This window comes from Dromiciops gliroides, chromosome 4 (genome assembly GCF_019393635.1).
Source record: "Dromiciops gliroides isolate mDroGli1 chromosome 4, mDroGli1.pri, whole genome shotgun sequence".
NCBI classification, from domain to species: domain Eukaryota; kingdom Metazoa; phylum Chordata; class Mammalia; order Microbiotheria; family Microbiotheriidae; genus Dromiciops; species Dromiciops gliroides.
The window spans coordinates 212,899,003-212,923,530 of record NC_057864.1 but is presented as its reverse complement, the minus strand read 5'-3'; the positions used below and the strand labels follow the sequence as shown (position 1 = coordinate 212,923,530).

The window sequence follows — 24,528 nt, the reverse complement described above, 5'->3', positions numbered from 1 at the left end:
ATGAAACTAACCCCAAATTCTGGGACAAAATACTCTTGGCATTATTTGTTAGCCCCTTTTCATCCTGTAAAGCCATTCTAGGGCTTCCTGTTTTTGTGTACTCTTTGAGGAAGAGGTTTGATTCTGTAAATTGTAGATTTCGTCAACCTGGAAGGTTTCCAATTTCTGTTCTAAGTTGATAACTGAGTGTAATGAATTCTTAATGAAAGAGGAAGGAGATTAGCTTAAGCCTGAATTCTTACTAGTTTTGTACCAAGTATCACTGATCCTGTGTTGTCATAGGGAGAAAAATGGTCCAAGGGATAGCAGGAGTATGGGAGTGGGTTTTACAAAAGGAATGAACTATATGCAAATTCCAATAAAAGATATAAGACAATACTGGATAGGTATTTCAAAATAAGTTCTATTTTCTGGGACCAGGATTTTCTGATGACCCATGGCATGTATGCAGGTTGATAAAGAAATTCCCAGGTATAGCATAAACATTTGAAGGACTCCAATGTCTTTCCTCTTTCACTCCAGCATTTCAATGTTATTGGGATCACAATTATCCAGGTGATTTTAAAAATGAGGTAGAAAATAAGAAATGCTACCTAAATAACTCAAAACCCAAAAGTAAAATCCTATTTGTAAGCCATAGTCTTTAAAAGGAATGACAGTGGTACTTACAAATTTGAGCATGTTCCAGTCAAACACATAGTCATAGGAAAAACCCTGGCGATGGAACAGGTTCCTGAAGAGCTGTCTCAGATAGGAATAGTCAGGTTTGTCATCAAAACGCAACGAACGACAGAAATTCAGGTAAGTGGCAAATTCAGCTGTAAAACATTGAGAAACTCAAAGCTGTATTCATAGTATGGAAAACTGGTTTGAGTGTTAGTACAATTTTTCCCCCTATAGTTTGCCTGCATTTATATTTATCTTCTACTGTTCTAAACAAATTAAAATATAGAACCCTGATCTAAAGCATAGATGAAATCTGAAGTACTCATCATTGTTCTGGAACTTAAATTTATTTTGGGAAACTCTGAGGTTACCAAGGACTAAGGCATGTGTTCTGAGAATGCCCAAATGAAGAATATGAAGAAAAGTTAATGGAATAATAACAGGAGCTGAAAGAAGAATTTCAGGAGCTGAAAGAAGAATTATTTCAGCAGCAAGTGAAATGAAATAAGGCTAGCCATATAAGCAATAGGGTCCAAGGTATAGGGCAAAAAACTTGCCTATTCTTGGTAATCAGAGATGCTCAATATTTAAGCAGAAAAGCTAATAAGGGAAAGGTGTACAAAGCATTAACTGTCACTTTTAAGGACCTCCAAAAATAGAGGTGCTGAGAAGTAGGCATAATAACATATTATTTATTTATTTAGGTTATTGGATTATATTTCTCCCAAAGAATATAGTGACAGAACAGCCTTATAACTCATTAGTGGAATTTAAGAATGTGGAACAGGTAGACCCCCAAAGACTTACAAGGGTAGCCTTTACATAACACTTCAATGGGAGTGGACATTTTCTTTTCACTAATTCTTTCATATTTTTGTCTCTTGGTAGCAGCCTTCAGCCCCTGCCAGGGGAGGGAGCCCAAATTGAAGTACATCAACACATAGCCCAGGGACTCCAAGTCATCCCTTCGAGATTGTTCTGAAGAGAAAGGATAAACAAAGAAAAATGTATGACAGGGTAACAACATACATGCGTTCACTGTATTTCTTAAAAAGTAACCAAAAAAAAAATTCACAAAATAAATGCTTAATGGTCACATTATAGAGAAAAAAACACCTTTAAAAATTACTCTTGCCCTAAACAAAGTCAACTAACCCTTAGAATAGGGTACAATAATGCCATAAGTGATTGACTCTATATAAAAAGCAAAGAGTTACCAGCCCCGCAAATCCCTAAAGAAAAAAAAATGCTTTTAATTCATTCACTCAGAAGTTACAACCTATCTGCCACGAGGATTTAATGGTCACTGGATCCATAAACTTGGAAGGTTCCACAGTCTGATGATGCCCAAGAACACAGATAAGTAGCTGTTACATTTCCAGATTTGAGAGATAAGTCCAGAAGGCTCTCTTATGTCAGTGACTCCCAGTTTTCTAGGTAGAGGAGTATACTACACACAGGCTCACCAATTCCAAGATGAGTGTTGATGGAGGCATAACGAGCAGTTCCTGTGAGGTTTTTATTCTCACGATAGGGTATGTGCTGATGGGTCCTAGCATCCCGGTACTTCTTGGCCAACCCAAAGTCTATGATGTAGACCAGGTTACCCTTTTTCCCCAGTCCCATAAGAAAATTATCCGGCTTCACATCTCGGTGGATGAAGTTCTTTGAATGAATGTATTCAATCCGACTAATCTATAAGCAAGAAGTAAAAAGAGATGATCAAGATGTGAGGAACAAGATGGAGGATGACATTTTTTCTTATCCCCATGACCTCTCAAACCTCTCCAAAACAGAAATTATGTGTCCAAGATAAAACAACTTCAGCTGGTCATGGACACCCAGAATCCAAAAGCAAGTAAAAAACCCAAACCCAAACCCAAACCTATGATGCTCACTGACACTAAGTCCACTTAGCACCCCTTCTTTAGCTCCCAAACTACCAGCAGTGAAGCAGCATTGAGAAGACTCAAGGACTTGCAACAAAATCTACCTCCATACTCTGGTGACCACTTCTCCCTCTTTCTCCACTGCCTTGGAAAATCCAGCTCCAGGCTGCCAAAGTTTACTCCTCGACATCAAGTGCTCCAGCAGCCCTTTACAAACAAAAGTGTGCTGGGAGCTGCCACTGCTGCAGAAGCAGACAACCCTGTAGCACCAGTGCTGCAAAGCTATGACCTGGGGCTGCCAGTGACAGGATGGACAATCCCAATAGTACCAGCACAACAACTCTCTAAACTGCTGGTGTCAGGTCAGAGAAGTGAAGAACAGAGATAGTGGGCAGGATACGAGGTGAGGATGTTGTGTGGGAAGGACACTCCACTAAGCTAGAGGTAAAAGAGTTCAACATTCATTTGGAGCAAGTTCTACCTAAGTCACTTGGGGCAGAGACCTGGGCTGATGAGCCATGAATTACCTGGCATAGAAGGAGGCCACCAAGAAAACCACTACCAGAGAAGACAAAGCCAGAAAGTACGCAAAAGGGAAAAAGATCACTGGAAGAAAACTCAAAGGTTTTGGACATAAGCAGATATATCAACAAGGAAATGATTTAACAACAGAAGGAAACAGGGCCTCCAGATCTAGTAAATGAGTTCAGACATCTGAATCGATATTGCAAAACAAGGAAAATGATCCAACATTTGAGACAGAAGACCCTACAGAATGTGAGGAAAACATAGAACTACAATACACTGTTCCTGAGAGGTTCAAAAGAGAAATGAGAAGTTAGCACAAGAGAATGGGAATGCAAATATACAAAACAATGTAAAAAGGTTAAAAAAAAACAGCATTAAAAGAAAATATGCTCATTATACGAAACATACTGATCTTGAAGTACAGATCATAGGTTTCCCAGAAGAACATGATAAAAAAAAAACAACCCAAAGCCCCTAACAACCCAAAAACCCACCACTATGCAAGAAATAATAAAACTGCCTAAAACTTCTGAATGTAGAAAAAGAACTATCAATTGAAAGAATTCACAGATCACCTCTAGAAAAAAACCAAGGCTAAAAACTACAAGATGTGTAGTGGTTATATTGAACAATTCAATTCAGAAAGAAAAAGTTCTACAAGCTATCAGGAGAAGAATTTTCTAATGATGCAAGACTATTCTGCACCTATCAGAAAATTAGGAGGGAATGGAATAATGTATTCTGAAAAGCAATTGAGCTCAGGATGCAGCCCAGGATGGCCTACTCTGCAAATCTGAGCTTAACCATATATGAAAAAAAGATGGACATTCAATAATAAAGAAGGTGTTTCAAACATTTAAAAAGAAAATCAGAACTAGAGAGATTATTTCCTTCTTAAACACTCCAAACAATAGAAATGCAGATGGAGTAAACAAATGCAGGAGTCATAGATTGCAACAGAACAGCTGAGAGACTAATAAGAGACTCCTTCCTAAATCTACACAAGGAAATGGAGGTGAAGGTGGCAGTCTGAAGGAGGTTAACAGTGAAAAGGCATGCCTACAGCATTATGGACACTATGTGGTGACACTGTCTACAGGTGAATCCATGCTTTTGGAGAACTATATTACAATACTGGAGCATGCATAAAATGGTAGAAGTGAACAGGAGGATAGAGAAGAATATGTGATGGACCCAAGGACCAAATCAAGGGCTTGCTAGCAATGAGCAGATGGTAATCAGTGGTCTCAAAAGAAAACAGCCTGCAGGGTAGTTAGTGGGTGGGGAAGAAGAAGAGAGGACTGAAAAGCAGGGAGGGAAGAAAGGAAGCTTGGCTTTGGTAAATGAAGGGTTCCACTGATGAGTACTCCTATGAAGGGGAGATGGGGACCTTAAGCTGGGTGTGTTCTAGGGGATTTAATGCTTTCAAAATTCACTAGTCCTCCCTCAGAAGGGGAGGAATTAGATCCCTTGAGGGGAGGTAATTGGGGGAGTATGAACCCAGGAAGGAGACTGAGACAAATGGGGGCAAAAACGGTAACAGGGGAGGGCTGCATAATCATGGGGGAACGGCCCTCCCTACCATGGGGAAGTATCTTCTCTGACACCTGTAGTATCTGTCATTGTTTTGGGAGACAATGAAAAATGGAAACTGTGGGGCAAACTATAAAGTGGCATAAACCAACTATAGGGAAAAGCTTGTGATGGATTCTTTGGAATTTTTGACTGCATGAAGAAGACGGAATAGAGACACCAGATAATTAAAGGGGTCATGAATCAGGAGAATGGTGTTCTAGAATAGACAGAGGATGGTTAATGAAGAGAAAAAAATGGAGGGGGAAGAAGGAATTATATAACCAGATAAATGCAGGAGGGGAAAAGGAATTAATAAGCAAAACCCTAAAGGGAAAGGACTAACAAATGAGAGGACAGGGGTTAGGAAAAAAGAGCCAGTGGTCACAGAGATATTACCAAAAAAAAAAAAAGTTAAAAAGGCAAAAATAGTCACCATATCCTTTATTTTATTTATTTTGGGGGTGAGGCAATTGGGGTTAAATGACTTGCCCAGGGTCACACAGCTAGTGTCAAGTGTCTGAGGCCGAATTTGAACTCAGGTCCTTCTGAAGCCAGGGCAGATGCTCTATCCATGGCGCCACCTAGCCACCCCTAATACCATATCCTTTATAAACCATAACTCAATAAAAGTAGTATTTGGTTCAGGGACCACAAACAAAAAGGTACAGACCCAAATGGAGACCTAATAGTGAATTCTTAAATAGGTGGGTCAAAGAACAAATCACAGAAACAAAGAATTATGTAAAAGAAAATAATGATGAAACAATATACTAAAATTTCTGGGATGCGGCTAACGTAGTCCTCAGGGGAAAAAGTATATCCTTACAAACATACATTTTGTTAAATAGACAAGGAGAGGATTAATGAACTGAATGTGTATTTTTTTTTTGTAGGCAATGGGGGTTAAGTGACTTGCCCAGGGTCACACAGCTAGTAAGTGTCAAGTGTCTGAGGCCGGATTTGAACTCAGTTACTCCTGAATCCAGGGCCGGTGCTTTAACCACTGCGCCATCTAGCTGCCCCTGAATGTGCATTTTTTAAAATTAGAAAGCCAAAAAATAAAACAAATCTAAAACAAGCACAGAAAAGGAGATATTAAAAATTAGAGGGGGAATAAATTAGAAACAAAAATAAATAGAAATGAATCAAACTAAAAGACTAATAAAATGGATAAACCCTTAGCTAATTTAACTAATAGGACAGAAAATGAAATCAATTAAAAAACAATGAGCAAGGTGAAATCAAAACAAAACCACGAAAAAGAAAAAGAAAAATCAGAACATAGTATTCAGTTATGTACTAAAACTGAGAACACAAAAGAAATAAAGGAATACTTAAAAATAATAAAATATTTAAATTATCAGAAGATCAGATAGGAGATCTTAAGTAAGGAGATTGAACTGTAAAGGATCTGCCAAAGGAAAAAACTGAATTCACAGGGAAATTCTATCCAAATTTTTGAAGAAGTTAGTAGTACCCATATTTCACAAATTTTTCTCAAAAATTAAGGCATTCTATCAGAATCCTTTCATGAGACAAATATAGTACTAATTAACTAAGCCAGGGAAAGATAAAACAGAAAACTATAGGCCAATGTCATTAATGAATAATGACATGAACATTCTGAGACTAAAGCAATTTATCCAAGACATTATTCATTATGACCAAGTAGAATTTATACCAGGGATGCAAGGATGGTTAATGTTAAGAAAACAATCAACATAATATTAAAAACCAAACATCAAAGAATCACATGATCATTTCAATAGATGCAGTAAAAGCCTTTAACAAAGCACAACACATGTTTAAAAACTACAGAGTCTCGGGGCATCTAGGTGGCGCAGTGGATAAAGCACCGGCCCTGGATTCAGGATTCAAATATGACCTCAGACACTTGACACTAGCTGTGTGACCCTGGGCAAGTCACTTAACCCTCATTGCCCGACAAAAACAAAAAAACTCTACAGAGTCTAGACGTAGAAGACATTTCTTTAATATCATAAAAGCACCTAAACCCAAAAGCAAACACCCAATACAAAAGAGATACACTTGAAACTTTCCCAATAATAAGTGAAGCAAGTTTGCCTACTATCTGTTATCTGATATAGTTCTTGAAATACTAGCAATAGTAATAAGACAAGGGAAAGAAATTAAATGCATAAAGATAGGTAAACAGGAGATAAAACTATTCTTATTTGCTGATATGATGACTTACTTGTAAAATCTTTGGAAATCAGCAAAGATACTAATAGAAACAACAGGTTTGGCCAAGCTGAAGGCTACAAAATAATTCCTCAAAAATCAATAGCATTAGGGGCAGCTGGGTGGTGCAGTGGAGAAAGCACTGGCCCTGGATTCAGGAGGACCTGAGTTCAAATCCAGCCTCCGACATCAGACACCAGCTGTGTGACCATGGGCCAGTCACTTAACCCTCATTTCCCCCCCTCCTCCCTCAAATCAATAGCATTTCCATATAACAAAACACAAGAAGCAAAATCAGAATCCCATTCCAAATAACCACAAAATTAAAAAACCTCTCAGAGCATATATAAGACTTTGGTGCTCATGGCTACATTGTACCAATATAATAAAAATAACAGCTACCAAAATTATTTTACAATGACCAAATCAAAGGAGTACTTTACAGAATCTGATCAAATAACAAAATTCACTGGAAAAAAAAAAGATCTAGAATATCCAGGGAAAGGATGAAAAGAGGTAAGGATGAAGAGGGATACCATTTCTACACCTCAAACATTATTAAGCAGCAGTCATCATAACGATCTGGTACTTTTTAATAAATAGAGAGGGGCAGCTTGGTGAAAGAATGGATAGAGCAATGGGGTTAGAATCAGGGGAAATGGCAAACCACTCCAGTATCTTTGCCAAGAAAATCCCAAATAGGATCATGAAGAACTGGACCCAGCTCAACAACAAAGCACCCATTATGGGCTAGATCGAAAGTTGCATTCTGGGCAGCCAGGTGGCTCAGTGGATAGAGACCAGGCCTGGAGTGAGAAGACCTGAGTTCAAATCCAGCATCAGACACACTTACTAGCTAGCTGTGTGACCATGGGCAAATCACTTCACCCTGTGTGCCTCATTTTCCTCATCATAAAATGAACTAGAGATGGAAATGGCAAACCACTCCAAGTATCTTTGGCATGAAAACCCTAAATGGAGCCACAAATTGGACATAAATGAAAACAACTGAACAACAGCAAAGAGAGAAAGAGAAAGAAGGAGCGATGGCATAGACTAGATAAAGGAGAATCAGAAACAATAGAAATCAAACTAGTGTTTGATACAATGGAAAACAAATTACCTAGAAAAAAAAAAACCTCCATGTGATAATAATCACTGGGAAAACTGGAAAGCAGTCTGGCAGAAATTAGGCTTAGATTAGCACCTTACATCATATTCCACAATACATTCCAAATGAATACATGATCATACTATAAAAAAATTAGAAGAGAAACAGATCAGATAATCTCACATCTGCATGTAGATGGGTTCTTAAGCAAACAAAAAGTAGAGGTAAATACAAAAGATAAAATCGACAATTTTGATTACGGGAAACTGAAAAGCTTCTGTTAAGACAAATTAACTTACCAAGAATAAGTGAATTGATTGAATTTTTTTTTTAAAAAATCTTTGTATCGGGGGCAGCTAGGTGGCGCAGTGGATAGAGCACCGGCCCTGGAGTCAGGAGTACCTGAGTTCAAATCCGGTCTCAGACACTTAACACTTACTAGCTGTGTGACCCTTGGCAAGCCACTTAACCCCAATTGCCTCACTAAAAAAAAAAAAATCTTTGTATCAAATTTCTCTGATATATACACATATATATATATATATATATCTTGTTATCCAAGATATATTTAAGACTAATAGCTATTCTCCAATAAGTGTCAAAGGATATGAACAATTCTCAAAAAAAAGAATTGGAACATTCTTTTTTTTTTTTTAAGTGAGGCAATTGGGGTTAAGTGACTTGCCCAGGGTCACACAACTAGTAAGTGTTAAGTGTCTGAGGCCAGATTTGAACTCAGGTACTCCTGACTCCAGGGCCGGTGCTCTATCCACTGCGCCACCTAGCTGCCCAAATTGGAACATTCTTACATGTGGTTGTGAATAGTTTTCAAGTCACTATTAAAGAGAAATGCAAACCAAAGCATCCCTGAAGTTTCCTATCACACCCTAAAAATCAGCGAAATGACAAATCAGCCCACAGTGACAAAGGAGTTGTGGAATGATAAGCCCACTAATACATTGTTGATGGAGCTGTGAAATGGTATATTCATTTTGGAAAGCAATTTGGAATTATGCAAATAAAGTCCCTATCTTTTGAACCAGACACTCCATTAGTTAGGCTTATGGCACAAGGAAGACAGAAGAAAGTCGCCATGTGCACCAAAATATTTTTGGCAACACTTCTGGTGATAGCAAAAGAAATGGAAATAAAGTACATGACTATCAATTGGGGAATGGCTAAATAAACTATTGTACATCAACGTAATGGAATATTACTATGCTATAAATGTATGTGTATGATGAATACAGAGAAGCATGGAAATATCTCTGGGAACACACGCACAGTGAAGTGAGCAGAACCAAGAGAAAAATATACAAAGTAACTATTAACAATGGAAATGGAAAGAACACCACATCAAAAAAAATAAAAATGAATGCCACAAAATTATAAAGACTCAAAGCGGTGTGAAAGGAGACCCCCAATCGGCCCTTTTGTGCAGGTAGGAAGTTCACAAGTGTCATATTTTACATGTTTTCAGATGTTTTCCAATGTATTGATCAGTTGTGCAGACTTTTTTCCTTTCTAAAAAATACTATGTAATGGGATGACTCTGTGGGAAATGAGAAGGATAATGACATAAGAAACAGAAAATATCAATAAAAACTGATTTTAAAAAAGAGATGACCAAGCAAGTAAAAGGCCCTGAAAAATAAATTAGGTGGGACCGAAACTACAACTACAGCTTCCTATGCACCCTGGCCTATCATGGTGTTATGCACACATGAAGCTACCTGAGGTCTTGTAATATGTAGTTTTCACTTTACATAAATTCACATTACAAAAATTCTGAAAGAAATTCACATTCCAAGAAAAAAAACAACACTGTACATACTATGCTCTCTTTACTCCTGTTCCTTGGCTCGGCTTTCTGTGACTTCCCACTTCCCTGACCAAAACAAAAACAACTCCTCCGAGTGAAGGCTGAAGAATGAACTCACAGAAAGATAACCACCACCATGCCAGGAGTTTGGCTGGAGATTTGAGTGAGATCTTCCCCGCCCCGGCTTGGTGCCCTCCCCCACTTCTTCTGCCTCTCCCCAGCAGCTCCTCCCTGCCCCAGGGCATACTGTATCCATGTCTGGCCCCTGCACCTGCATGTTTCTCCTGCTCTTGCTTCCCTGTGCCTAGTTTCCAATGTCCTTAAACCATATGCAGGCTTCCCCCTCCATTCCTTCTTCATGCTCTTGAGCAAATTTGCATTACTTTGATGCTGAGGTCTGTGGAACAGCCAACTTACTACTTCCATACTTCCAAAGATTCTTGCTTTCAATGTGGGGTACTACTTTCACCAATGCAGACTGCAATTCTTTCCCATCTAGACTGACTCTTGCTGTGGCCAACCTTCTGGTGATAAGACTCTCTGAACTTGGCTAGGCTAGTCCTCAGACAACAGATCTACAGGTTTCTATTTGGAGCCCTTCCCCTTTGATAAGGCCTGCCAGAGTTTGCAGTTTCTTGGCATGACCTTGGAGAAGCCAGGGTCATCTCCATCCATGCTGGGGCATCAAAATAGAATGCCTATGACTAGCACCTAATTTACTTCCATCAAAAATAATTTCTTACCATCTGGTCAGCAAGTAGCAGGACAGTTTTCAGACTGAATTTTCTTGAGCAGAAATTGAAGAGATCTTCAAGGCTTGGTCCCAAAAGCTCCATCACCATGACATTATAGTCCCCTTCTGCCCCACACCATTTAATTGTAGGAATGCCCACTGAAAGAAATATAAATTTCATTAAATATGGATTATCTGATTTGTCACCACTAAGCTTAGTTTACTTCAATTCGATGGTTTGTAAATTCATTTCTTATATTAAAGGGGGAGGGGGTGATAGGGTGGAGAGAATTATATGACAAGAAAAATATGTCACTATCCTCAAGAAGGTTAAGTCTAACTGTAAAAGCTACACTGTTGAAGACAACGTGAGGTGTAAAGCAGAATTACAGACCTAGAAGTGACTTCAGAAGTCATTTAGACTAACCCCCTACTCTCTACTTGAACACAGGGAATCCATTACTTCAGAAAACAGTGCTTTTAAATTTTTATAGATCTCTTATAAAGTTCTTCCCTGTGTTTAAATACTATCTATTGTTTTGCATCTTCCATCCACGGTCCTAGTGACTCAAAGAATAAACAGAATCTCTACATGACAAGTGTTTGAAGGCAGTTATTAGCAACTTTTCTTCATCCTCTTCCTCATTCTAACCCTCTTCTCCATGCTACACACCACAGTTCCATTAACTATTTATTTCTCTAATAACATGGTTAAACTCTACATTTTTTTGGACTTCTCTAAATTTCTTGTTTATCCATCTATATACTCCAGAAGAGATCCAATCAGTACAAAATATATGGTGGGACTACAGCCTGTAAAGGTTGATGAATGACTGAGCTTGAAGTCAACTACAACGTCCCAGTTGTTGGGTTTTTTCCCCTTCAAATAAGATGCTGCTCAGTTATCTCCTCTAGCCTGTATTTGATATTTCTGAATTATAGGCAGGACCTTACATTTATCCCCTTTTTCTTCCAGTTTACTAAGCCTGACCAGAATTTTTTTGCTCCTGATTTTGTCACCCAACTAAATAACTTTTCTAATCAGTATTATATCATCTCCATGCTTGACGAGCATGGCATCAAGATCTTTAAAATAAAAAAGTTACTGATAATCGGAATATTGAACAAAACAGACCTTGGGTAAAATCACTGGAATACACCCCAACAATGGCCTTCCAGGAACACTAGGATCTGTTGATTAACAGTCTTTGGGTACAGGCATTACACCAATTATGAATCTGCCTGACTGTACTACCACCCAATCTCTAGCCCCCATCCAGAACGTTCAGATGAGCTACACCCACACTATTCCCAAGAAAAGACCTGCAAAGAGCTCAGCGCAGTGCCTGGTACTTAGGGGGCGCCCAATAAATGCTTGTTCTCCTCCTGTTCTACTACGCTAGTATACCTGTCCATGTCAGCTGAAAGACTACTTATGACAGGTCAGTTATTCCATCTCCAAGCCGCTTCGGTCCCCATGCTTATAATTTATCCTGCCTGGGTGATTGAAACTCAGAAATGCCAAATGCTAATTACCACCACCACCACCACCACCCAATCTGGGGAAATTTTAATAGCTCTGATTCTCTCTTAAGCAAATTTATTTTACCCTTTTTAGCCTGAAGATCATGCTCCTTTTTCTGTCATTCCTCCATACGCTCAAAATAAGAAGGCACTCTTAGAGGCTTATCTTGGAATAACAAAAAGGGCTTATAAAACAAGATGTACCTTTTTTTTTGGGGGGGGGGGCAGGGCAATAAGGGTTAAGTGACTTGCCCAGGATCACACAGCTACTAAGTGTCAAGTGTCTGAGGCTGGCTTTGAACTCAGGTCTTCCTGAATCCAGGGCCAGTGCTTTATCCACTGCGCCACCTAGCTGCCCTCCAAGATGTACTTTTAAAAAAAGTTTCAGATTGTGGTACTTTGAAAGTTATAAGTTTTTGCCTTCCTGACATTATTCTTAGAGCTACAATGCTCTTTTTTGCTCTTTGATTATATTCTCCTGTTTCCATCTTCTTTGTTTCCTTTTTGAGTCTGAAGCCATTAGAGTCTATCAGTCTCTTTTGATGTATGTCTCCTCAATTTCTTTTACATGGGTATCAATTCACAACTATGACTACAATTTGATTCTGAGACACTCATCTGTCTGGAGTTAGCATCCTTTTTATACTCTCAAGCCATACCTCTGTAAATTTTGAAGTGTTTTACTAAGTGAGTCAAAGGCTATTATATGTCTTGACCAGTTTCCTTTCTTTGGCTAATAAGTGTCATTTGATCTTATGACTCCCACTGTTTTTGGTCTCCTAGTTCTTCCTGGTTAGTCAGAACTGGGTTGAAGCTATTCTGTTGTCTTTTTTTTTTTTTTAAAGGTGGGGCAATGAGGGTTAAGTGACTTGCCCAGGATCACACAGCTACTAAGTGTCAAGTGTCTGAGGCTTTGAATTCAGGTCCTCCTGAGTCCAGGGCCAGTGCTTTCTCCACTGCGCCACCTAGCTACCTCCACCTCTATCTTCTAAAAGGTAAAACTGTCAGCAAGTCAAGTATTTATCATGTGTTCTGCTTTTGTAGGAGCAAGATTTTTCAGCAAATAGCCTTTCATCATGTATATGAACCAATTTTATGATATTAATCAGAAACTACCTTCTGGCTGGGTGATCTATATTATACCTCCTACAATGATAGAATTTCTGTTTCTCTTTCTATGCTCAGCTATGCATGATTCTTATGATCCCCCACTGAGGTTAATAGATGTACACAAAAGGTACATATTTTCTTGATAGTTACTCATGTTTTTTTCTTAAAAAAACCAAAAAAACCCCAAACAGACCCTTTCATTCATGTACTATAGTTATAAGCACTGTCTCCAAGTCTTGGTGATACTGGGTCAAATCTGGAATTAAGGGGCAGCTAGGTGGCGCAGTGGATAGAGCACCAGCCCTGGAATCAGGAGTACCTGAGTTCAAATCCGGCCTCAGACACTTAACACTTACTAGCTATGTGACCCTGGGCAAGTCACTTAACCCCAAATTGCCTCACTAACTAACTAAATGAAATCTGGAATTAAAATCTCAAGCATGTTTTATGATCCATATTCATTAGACTGTAAGACTCCTAAAGCAGCAATTCCCCCCCCCCAATTAATTATCTCTGTAAACTTATAGGTAATTCTCCTACCATTATATATCATACTCAATGTCCTCTAGAGTTTAATTTGGACATTTTTTCTCCCTTCCCCTTCCATTTTCAGGTTAAGTTTCTTGATCTGATTAGAAAGTCTCCACCTACTCTTCCTAGTTTTTATGGGATATAATGTACCCAGCCAAGAATCTATCATGTTTATCTTAAACTATGGTCCTAAATCTTGTTCAAAACCATCTACTTCTAGTAGATCGTTAATTTCCCAAATACCCTTTTTTTCTTCCGAAGTCACAAAGAAGTGACATAAATTCTGTGTGCAGGCCCTCAAGGCTTCATAAGTCCCAGAAATACTGTACAGATTTAAGTGTAGTGGCATCATAATGTAGTAGATTCCTGGCCTTGGAGTTAGAAGACCTAGGTTCTATTGTTGTGCAGACTATGCAACCCTGAGCAAGATACTTAAACTCTCTGGGCCTCAGTTTCCATGCATGTAAAATGAAGTTAGATTCAAAGACTTTTTAGGTCCCTATGATCTTAACTATAAATAACAAATGTCACAGGAGTTTAGAAGAAAAAAGAAAAGATCAACGTAGCTAGGGAAGGCTTCACAAGAGGTGAGACTTGATTTGGGTCCAGAAGAATGGAGGTGGTTTTGGGTAATCAGAAAGAAAGGATGGGTGTGAATAATGACATGTGTTGAGAGGAGAGGATGAGAGAAGAAAGGGTACAAGTCAAGAAATTGGCATGAGTAAAAGTTGTTCATATTGTAAAGAGAGAAAAGGACTTGAATACCAGATTAAAAAGATTTAACAGGAAAAGACAGAACACTGTATGTTAAGCAGGAGAGAGACATGAAAACAATATTTTCGGAAGATTATTTTGGCTGTGGTAAAAGTAGGAAACAAAGATGGGAAGAGAGCAGTTAGGAAATGCAGAATAGTCCATACCTGTAGAGATAAGGATCTAGCATAGGATGGTGTCAATGTGAACGGAAAAGATGGTCTAAAGGAAGAAAAATAAAAGATAAAGGGAAGGGCAAAGGATGACACCAAAGTTTTAAATCTAGGGGAGTAGGAAAATGATTATGAAAGTCAGACAATAGTAGAAAGAGGGTAGGCTTCGTTCAGTTTTTGATTAGTTGTGCATAGGTGATGATGAGACATACAAAAGGAAATACTCTGGGCCAGCTAAAAATATGGAATCAGAGAGGGAAGGAACCTTAAATCATCTAAGCTGAATTTCCAAACGAATGAAGGAATGAAGTACTGCTGGAAATATTCAAGCAAAGACTGCACAATGATTTGTTCCCTTGTTGGCCTGCTTGAAGGTCTTTCCTTATATGGAATTCAAATCTGTTCCCTATAACATCTACTCATTAGCTCTGGCTCTGATCCCTGCAACAGAACAAATCTATTTCTTCCATCCACATGATAGTCCTCCAAATATATGAAAACTCTCAGAATTGCTAAATCTTGTGTTCTTAGGATTGATTCATTGCCCTTGACCTTTCCCTCTCATCCAATCACATGTGAAATACTGCCAATTTTATAGGTTCTCTCTACATATACTGCCATTACAATCACTTGGTCACTTAGTCAGTCAAACATTTAAGTGCTGTGAGATTTAGAGTGCTACCAACCTGTTGAGAAAGATACTGCAGGGAAGTGCCGCCATGAGGAGAAAGCATGTGATTTGGAAACCATGTGACTTTAGCGTAGAGAAGTTACTACCTGTTAGTTGTGTCAATCAAAGTTACCAGCCAATTAGCTTGGAGGGGTGTGTGTGTGTGTGTGTGTGTGTGTGTGTGTGTGTGTGTGTGTGTGTGGACTGCCCTGTCTCCTGTTTCACAAGAGGTTCTGGGACCTCGGCAGAGGCAGCAGGGGACAGGCAGAATAGGGATACTTTATCCACGTGTTTCTCTTTACTATTCCCATATATACTAAAGTATATTATATAGTATATTATAAAGCATATAGTATAAATACTTAATGCCCAAAGATTGGTGCTATACGTTTTCTAATTTAAGGCAACCAGGGGGCAGCTAGATGGCACAGTGGTTAAAGCACTGGCCCTGGATTCAGGAGTATCTGAGTTCAAATCCGGCCTCAGACACTTGACACTTACTAGCTGTGTGACCCTGGGCAAGTCATTTAACCCCCATTGCCCTGCAAAAAAACCCCCCAAAAAAAACCCCCAAAACTAATTTAAGGCAACCACTCATTAGATTTTAGACATCATAGCTAGAATTTTAGCCCCTTACAGTGTTCACTATATACCAAGCACTGTCTTAAGCACTGGGGAGACAAAAGACAGTCCATGACCTTCAGGGAGCTCACAATATAATGGAGGAGACAACAAGCAAATGTATACAAACTAAATATAGGGTAAATAGGAAATAATTAAAAGGAAGGCATCAAAATTAAGAGGGGGTGGGAAAGGCTTCCTGTAAAAGATAGGATTTTAGCTGAGATTTAAAAGAAACCAGGGACATGTCAACAGTCCAAGCAGAGAGCAATCTAGGCAGGAGTCAGCCAGAGAAAATGCCCAGAGGCAAGAGATGGAGTGTAGTGTTTGTGGAAAAGTCAAGAGGCTGCTGACACTAGATCAAAGAGTACATGGCAGGATATAAGGTGTAAGAAGACTAGAAAGGTAGAGAGCTGGGGGCTAGATTATTAAAGGCTTTGAATGGTAGACAAAGATTGTTTTTTATTTCATCCTGAAGGAAATAAGGAGCCATGGGAGTTCATTGAGGGTGTGTGTGTGTGTGTGTGTGTGTGTGTGTGTGTGTGTGTGTGAGACACAGAGAGACAGAGAGACACACACAGAGAGACAGAGAGAGAAAAAGAGAGAAAGAGAGAGATGAACAGATCTGTGCTTTAGGAAAATCACTTTCGTAGCTAAATGGAAGATGAATTACAGTGGAGGAAGACTTAAGGCAGGCAGTCCCACCAGCAGGCTAGTGCAATAGTCCAGGTGTGAGGTGATGAGGCTTGCACCAGATTGGTGGAAGTGTCAAGAGGAGAGAAGGAGGCATATTGGAGAGATGATGAAAAGGTTGTAATTGATAGGTCTTGGCAACAGACTGGATATTAGGGGATAAAGAGATAGTGAAGAGTTAAGGATGACATCTAGGTTGCAAGCCTGAGGGGCTAGTAGAATAGTGTGGCACTAATTCTATCCAGGCTTTAATCTTGCCTGGACAATTGGTTCAGCCTCTTTACCTGGTCTCCCTAATTACTGTTTCTTTCTTCTCTAATGCATCCTTCCCATTGCTACCAAAATAATCTTTTTATGGCCTATCAAATGACTGTGGTGTTGGTTAGTTTTGTTTAACCTTTTTCTTTCATTTACTATAAAAGGAAGCTTAGGGGGTTGGGTGAAGGGGAGGGGGGCAAGGAAAGAATGCCAAGAAATGACTAGATGTAAAAACAAAAGGGGATCAATAAAACTTCAGACTTTTCTCACATTATTTACCTCAGGCACTTTTATGTGTGTGATTCAACCAGCTATTCCTCAAACTACAAGCAGTCTGCTCATCTCTGTGCATTCATGTGAGCCATTCTCTGTACAGAATGTATTACCTTGTCTCTGCCTTTCAGAATTGTCTCCATGTCCTATACCTGTCTCTCCCTGCCCCCACTTGACCCCAAATGTCCTTTCTTCGAATTTTCCTAGACCATTTTCTTTGGTTATTTTCTTTGCTCCCATTTATTTCCTACACTGTGTTATATTTATCTGGCTTCATGTTGTATTCTATCCAACCCAACCCCATAGAATATAAATTCACTGAAGGTACGAACTGTATCATTTTTTAATACTGATATCCCTCATACCTAGCACTAATATTAAATAGGAATTTAATAAATACCAAGTCAATTAAATGTAATGGGGAAAAAAATGGAAACTGCCTAAAAGTTCAACAACATTGTAGCATATTAATTTAATGGAATATTTTAGCGTAATTAAAAACGATGAGTATGATATAAAATATATACAAAATAATCAATGAACACCACAAAAACAAGAAAAATGAACACAGCAGAATACAATATTCTCCTTTAAAAAGAGGATATAAATCATGCAAAAGGGAAATAGACAATTAATGGAAGGGAACACAAAGAATAATGAAAACTTGTTCATTTAAAAAGTTGTTTTGGGGGCAGCTAGGTGGCGCAGTGGATGGAGCACTGGCCTTGGAGTCAGGAGTACCTTAGTTCGAATCCAGCCTTGGACACTTAACACTTACAAGCTGTGTGACCCTGGGCAAGTCACTTAACCCCAACTGCCTCACTAAAAAAAAAAATAAAAATAAAAAAAGATAAAAAAATAAAATAAAAAGTTGTTTTGTATCTATTTGGGTGCTCAGTTAGCTAATTTTTTTTTGGGGGGGGGCAGGGCAATGGGGGTTAAGTGACTTGCCCAGTGTCACACAGTTAGTAAGTGTCAAGTGTCTGAGGCCAGATTTGAACTCAAGTACTCCTGAATCCAGGGCCAGTGCTTTACCCACTGCACCACCTAGCTACCCCCTGGGTTAGCTAATTTTAAAATTAAAATAAAAAAAAAAACCACACACAGCCTCACAAATTCTATCATAAACTTGATCAATAAATCCAAACCCTTTTGTCTAGCTCCAAAGGCTTGCCTTTTCCAAACTTTCACAGTACCATTTCTTAACTTCCTCAATTTAGCCTCTACAATTCAGTCATGTGGAACTATATGGCACACACCCAATTCCTGATACCCCAAATGCCTTCCTTTCCATCTCTCTACCAACTCACCCCCTTTTCATTCAAGGTCCAGCTCCACATGTAATTGATCTAAAAAGATTTAACTCCCACTTCTCTCTTAACACTTGTACACTGTGCCCCTCAGTAGTTCAATTTTTATTCTTGTACACATTGTGCTGTTGTTTTCTAATTTTTTCATGCATTTTCCCTAAGTGATGTTTTACCTTCCCAGTTAAAATTTGCATGCATAAACATAAACCCTTAAGTTTTCTATCCAGTCTTTGATTTTACCTATGTTCTACGTAAATTCATTTAGTTTCGATTTTTCTTTGAAAAATATTTGTTTTTCCATGACACCAGTCCTCAAAAATATGTGGTTTCTACCTGTGAAACATTTCACCATCTAATCCAAGTCTAATTTATGGAGCACCTATTTTGTATATTAAACTCTTAGGGAGGATGCAAAAGTAGTATAAAGTCATGATCTCTCCTCACAGAGCTTCTAACAGAGCAGGGTAGAAAAGACCAAGATACATGAAAACTAGAAAAAACAATACAGTATGTAATTAGTTACCAGAGTGAATGGTACAGTTAAGTGTTTAAAAAAAATTCTACTAAGAGATTAACGTGGACAGAAAAAATACAAAAAGGCTTCCTGGAAAAAGAGGGACTTCAGGGGGCAGTTAGGTGGCACAGTGGATAGAGCACTGGTCCTGGAGTCAGGAGGACCTGAGTTCAAATCCGGCCTCAGACATTTGACACTTACTAGCTGTGTGACCCTGGGCAAGCCACTTAACTAATTGCCTCACCCCCCCCCCCCAAATTAAGAGTACTTAAGTGACTTTTATTAAGTCCCCTTCTAAAAAAGTAGGGATAACAGTCTTACCCATTTCACAGTGTCTGTGAAGATCAAATGAGAACACACATATAAAAGCCATTTGTAAATAGCAAATACTATATACATTTAAAGTATTTACATAATCATAATGATTGCAAAAGGACATTAAGTCTCTCACTTGAATCGCCCTTAACAACTCTATGAATTAAGTGCCAAAAACGTTATCCATGTTTTATAAATGATGAAACTGAGGTTTAGAGAGATTTATGTAATTTACATGGCCAAAAAGTGTTGGAAGAGGGAACTGAACCTTTATCTTCCTGACTAAAGGACATTCTAGATTAAACTAACAGTGTAGAGAGAGGAGACCCATTCTACTGAAAAGGGAGTTATAACTGGACAGAAGAATGGACCTGGATTATGCAAAGTCTGGTAATGAAGGCAAAAGAGGGTCACATAATTCAATGATGAGTATATATAGGTTCTCAAACAGGAGAGAGACATGACATAAGTGGTTTCTAGAAAAATTAACTTGGCAGCAATGTGATCTGTGTTAGAATAAGTACTAGAGCCATGGAGACCAAGTGAAAGACAATTTGGATAGTGGCATGGCCATGGAGCTGGATGTAAGAAAATTTTTACTGGAAAAAAATGGATATAACTAGATATGCAAAAGATGAAAGAAAAGAGTTTAAGTCAAAGATGACCTCAAGGTCAAGCAAACTATTGCCTAATTTAGGTGATTTCTACCATAATGCTTTAGTCCCATTTATGCAACATTTTACTTTGTATAAAAATCACTGCAGATGAATTAATGCCTTAGAAAAAGCAAAGATTTAATTAAACGAATACCTTTGTCTTTCAAAATGAAGACATCCAGGTTTCCAAGGAAGGAGCAATAGAAAAATAAATGTTCTCAGCAGACACAGTATATGTTAAGACTAAAGATTATTAACTTTTTTTGTATTCTTGTATCTTGAACCCCTTAGGTATTCTGGTGGAGTCTATGTAAGGAACTCTTCTCAAGATGTCATTAAATGCATGAAATAAAATATACAGTTATAAGGAAACCAATTATATTGAAATACAGCTATAGAAATATTTTTTTTTAAAAGTTAGCATGCTGTCACCCAGTAAAATGCTCTGGGATTAAAGAAAAAGATGATCTAAGAAAGATGCTCAGAACTCAATTTCCAGGTCTAATGGTCTGAGAATCTACCACAGTTCTGTCTAAAACTTGGTTAATATCTATTTGAGTCTTCCATCAGCAAAAGGAAGGGAATAAGCATTTATTAAGTGCCTACTATGTTCCAGGAACTATAAGTGCTTTACCTCATATGATTCTCAGAAGAGTCCCATGAAGTAGGTTAAACAAGTATCTTGAGGTAGGATTTAAAGTCTTTCTGACTCTAGGCCACCACTTTATCTATGTGCCACCTTGATGCTCCATCAATATTAAATTTTCATTTACTTATGCTGTGTTTCATGAACTTACATTTTAGACTATTACAGGAAAGTTAGGGATGATGTCATGTAGGGCAATCACCATGCTCTTCTATTAGCAATCCTTTCACAAATAAAATGCTGGGTAGAGGAACCATCATTTACAGTCTGGCATTTTTTTTTTTTTTAGTGAGGCAATTGAGGTTAAGTGACTTGCCCAGGGTCACATAGCCAGTAAGTGTTAAATGTCTGAAGCCAGATTTGAACTCAGATACTCCTGACTTCAGGTCAGGTGCTCTATCCATTGTGCCACCTAGCTGCCCCTACAGTTTGGCATTTTTAATGTGCTATATTGTTTCTCCTTTTATTTCACCATAAAAATGCAAACTGGAATAAACACAATCCTTTATAACCCAAAGGTTACAACTACTTTTAAAGTTTTAATCGTACTATTTGGATACATTAGGCTTAAAATCCTGTAGTGTCAAAAAATAAATAAATAAAATAAAATCCTGTAGTATCAAGGTGAACAAGATTAACCTAGACCCCCCCCCACACACACACCTGATGAAGCTATTATTAGCATAATGAAATCTTCACAGTAAGATCTTGAAAACAAGGAAAATGTATGAATGTATCTCTAACCACACAGAAAGGAATGTGGTCATTCGGCTTTTGTGTTTCCTCCTACCCCGAAGTTGCTTTCTTCATAAAGGGTACTGCACAAGTATAAAGGAAGTCAGAACTTGGCATTTGTAATGCCTAGACAAAGAAGCCATACCACATCACCTAAGTGCCTTGGTTTGGCTTCCATCTATAAGGAGAAAAATTAAGAACTAGAGCTGCTGTCTCTTTTATAAGGCATTTCAACAGTGTGATCTTCCTGCATCAGCTGGTTCTGAAATAGACTGGGTTACTTAGATAGCAAAAATTGGCAGCTTACAACAGTTTAAAATGGTAGATAAAATCCCAGGTCCAATATACTTTTTGCTTATAGAATTTAGCTTCAGTATTGCAACAAGAATACAGAATATTAATACATGTGACTCCTGCTAGGTTTACATCCCAAAGAAACCTAGAAAAGAGAAAAGGACCTATTTTGTACAAAAATATTTATAGCGGCTCTTTTCATGGTGGCTAAGAATTGGAAATCAAAGGGGTGCTCATCAATTGGGGAATGGCTAAACAAACTGTAATATATGATTGTAATAGAATATTACTAAGCTCTAAGAAATGACAGTTAGGATGATTTCAGAAAAACCTAGGAAGACTTACGTGGAATGGTGAAGTAAATAGAACCAGAAGGTTGTACCCAGTAACAGCAATACTGTTTGATGAAGAACTGTGAATGACTTAACTATTCTCAGCAATAAATGATCCAAGACAATCCCAAAGGACTTAATGAAGTACCTCCAAAGAAAGAATCAATACTGATTGAACACATGTTATGGGATTCAATTATGGTATCTTTATGGGCATGATAATTTCGGCTGAAATTATCTCTCAATACTACAGTAGTTCTGTTTTCATTATTCTGGCACACCCAGCCAAAACTATTAACAGCCTTCAAGTACCCACTCAGGTGTCTTTGAAGCAGCAGTGAAGTCAAAGAGATGCATTTTATTTTATTAAGCTCTTACTATGTCAGGCATTTATTAAGCATTGCATGTTAGCTGTTAGAAATACAAAGACAAAAATAAAAGGCTCTGTCCTCAAACAACTTACATTCTACTAGGAGAGACAATACATATAAAAGTTCACACAGAATAAAACATGTAAATTTTGTTGTTGAGTGTGTATATATGGGGAGATCAGGAAAAGTTTATAGAATGTGTTGAGAGGAGTTTTAAGGGGAAAAAATTTCTAAGAAGAGGTCAGGTAGAAGAGCATTCTACGTCTAGAGCACAAAGGCAATAATGGAAGGAACAGAGAAAAGGCCAATTTGACTATATTGAGGAGAATGTCTATTGAAGGGGGAGTGTGTGATGTTAGGTACAATGAGGACGGAAACAAAGGGTGAAAGCACAGCTTGGCTTCAAAAGATAAACGAGAGGCAATGGGGAGCCATTAGGGTTTACTGAGTATGGGAATGACATGGTCAGACTTGCAATTTGGAAAAATCAATCACTTTAGCGACTGTGTGGAGATGGGTTGGAAAGGAAGAAACTTGAGGCAAGAAAAACAGTCAAGAAGAAATAATAAGGTCTTAAACTAAGGATAGTACCTGTATGAATAAAAACAAGGGGTCAAATGTGAAAGATAATTTGTTTGTAGAGATAAAATCTGGCAACTGGTAGGACATGTAGGGTAAGGAATTAAGGATGATGTGTAAGGCTGTAAACCAGGCTTACTGGAAAAATGGTGGTACCAAGACAGAAAATGCGAAGTTAGGAAGAAAGGTGCATGTAGAGGTGCCTAAGGTACTTCGAGTTTGATATATCTAACGGACAATTCAAAATATGTGACTGAAGTTCAAGAGAAAGGCTAGATTAGGGTAGTATAGACAGACTTGGGAGTCATTAGCATAGAGATGATAAAAAGTCCAGGAGAACTAAGGTCACCAAATGAGAGACTACAGAAAGAGAATAAAAGGGACAGGACAGAAGGCTGGGACATACCCATAGTTAATGGAATGATATGGATGAAAAGCCAAGAAAAGAGACTGAAAGAAAAGCAGTCAAGCAAACTGAAAGAGAACCAAATGAGAGCAGTGTCACAAAAACCCAGAGGAAAGAGGCAGCTGGTGGCTCAGTGGATAAAAGCACTGCACCTGGAGTCAGGAAGACAAGCTCAAATCCAGCCTCTTCCAGACACTCCCCTAGCTGCATGACCCTAGACAAGTCACTTAACCTTAGTGCCTGACAAAAACGGATTCACTGGAGAAGGAAATGGCAAACCACTCTGGTATCTTTGCCAAGAAAACCACCAATGGGGTCATGAAGGTGAAAGAGTGGCTCAAAGAACTGAATAATAAAGGAGGGGAGAGTGGTCAACAATGTCAAATGCTGCAGAGGCTGAGAAGGAGGACTGAGAAAAAGCCATTAAGTTTAGCAAACAAGAAGAGATTGTAGATAATTTGGGGGAGCGGTTTCAGATGATCAGGCTAGATTACAAAGGTTTGAGAAGTTAATGAGAAGAGGAAGTGGAGGCAATGGTTCTAAACAGCTTTTTCTAGAAGTTTAGCCTTGAAAGGAGAGATACAGAATGATAGCTTTGAGAGTTCTGTGAGGCTTTTTTTTTCCTTTCAGAATGGGTGAGACAGGAATATTTTTCAGGAAGTAAGGAAGGACCCAGGAGATAAGGGAGAGATCAAAGATTAGAGAGAAATGGTGTGTGTGTGTGTGTGTGTGTGTGTGTGTGTGTGTGTGTGTGTGTGTGTGTGTGTGTGAGATCAAGCATTATAAGTAGCAGGGTTGGCCTTTGTAAGAAAACAAAACTTTTTATCAGATATTGGAGTAAGGGAGAAGAGGATGGTATCAAGAGGTTTTGAGAAGAGGAAGCTCATGGTAAGTAGTTTCTGTAAAGCATTTAACTGAGAGGTGGAAGGGAGTAGTAAGAAAAACTTGAGAAAAGGTTTAGGACAGCCTCTGGGGAGTAGGATGGAGAATTATAGATGAGTAAAAGGAACATATTACTAGGATGAGGGCCAAGGTGAGCCCAATTAAATTTATAGTGGACCCAAAATGCTTTGGTTGTCAACTTAAGAAACAAAGCAGTGGCTCTGAGTTAAGAAAAAAAAAAAAGCCAGAAAAAAGAGAAGTAAAGCTATCAATTTCCAGTACGTATCTCTCAGCCCTCTGGAATCCTGTTTGGCTTTCAATAATCCTAAAGAGAAAATGTAAACTGAATTTTAAAG

At 38.5% G+C, this 24,528-nt stretch overlaps 1 protein-coding gene across 3 annotated transcripts in view; it reads right to left on the bottom strand.

The window, feature by feature from the left end:
* The window catches only part of CSNK1D (casein kinase 1 delta), a 65,482-nt gene that overhangs the window by 27,310 nt on the left and 13,644 nt on the right, over positions 1–24,528 (bottom strand). For all 3 annotated transcript variants that reach the window (XM_044000347.1, XM_044000348.1, XM_044000346.1), the window contains exons 3-6: positions 10,537–10,685; positions 2,133–2,361; positions 1,474–1,644; positions 670–818 (exon numbers count right to left, since the gene is read on the bottom strand). In XM_044000347.1, the coding sequence (XP_043856282.1) occupies positions 670–818; positions 1,474–1,644; positions 2,133–2,361; positions 10,537–10,685 (698 nt within the window). The remainder of the gene's footprint in view (positions 1–669; positions 819–1,473; positions 1,645–2,132; positions 2,362–10,536; positions 10,686–24,528) is intronic.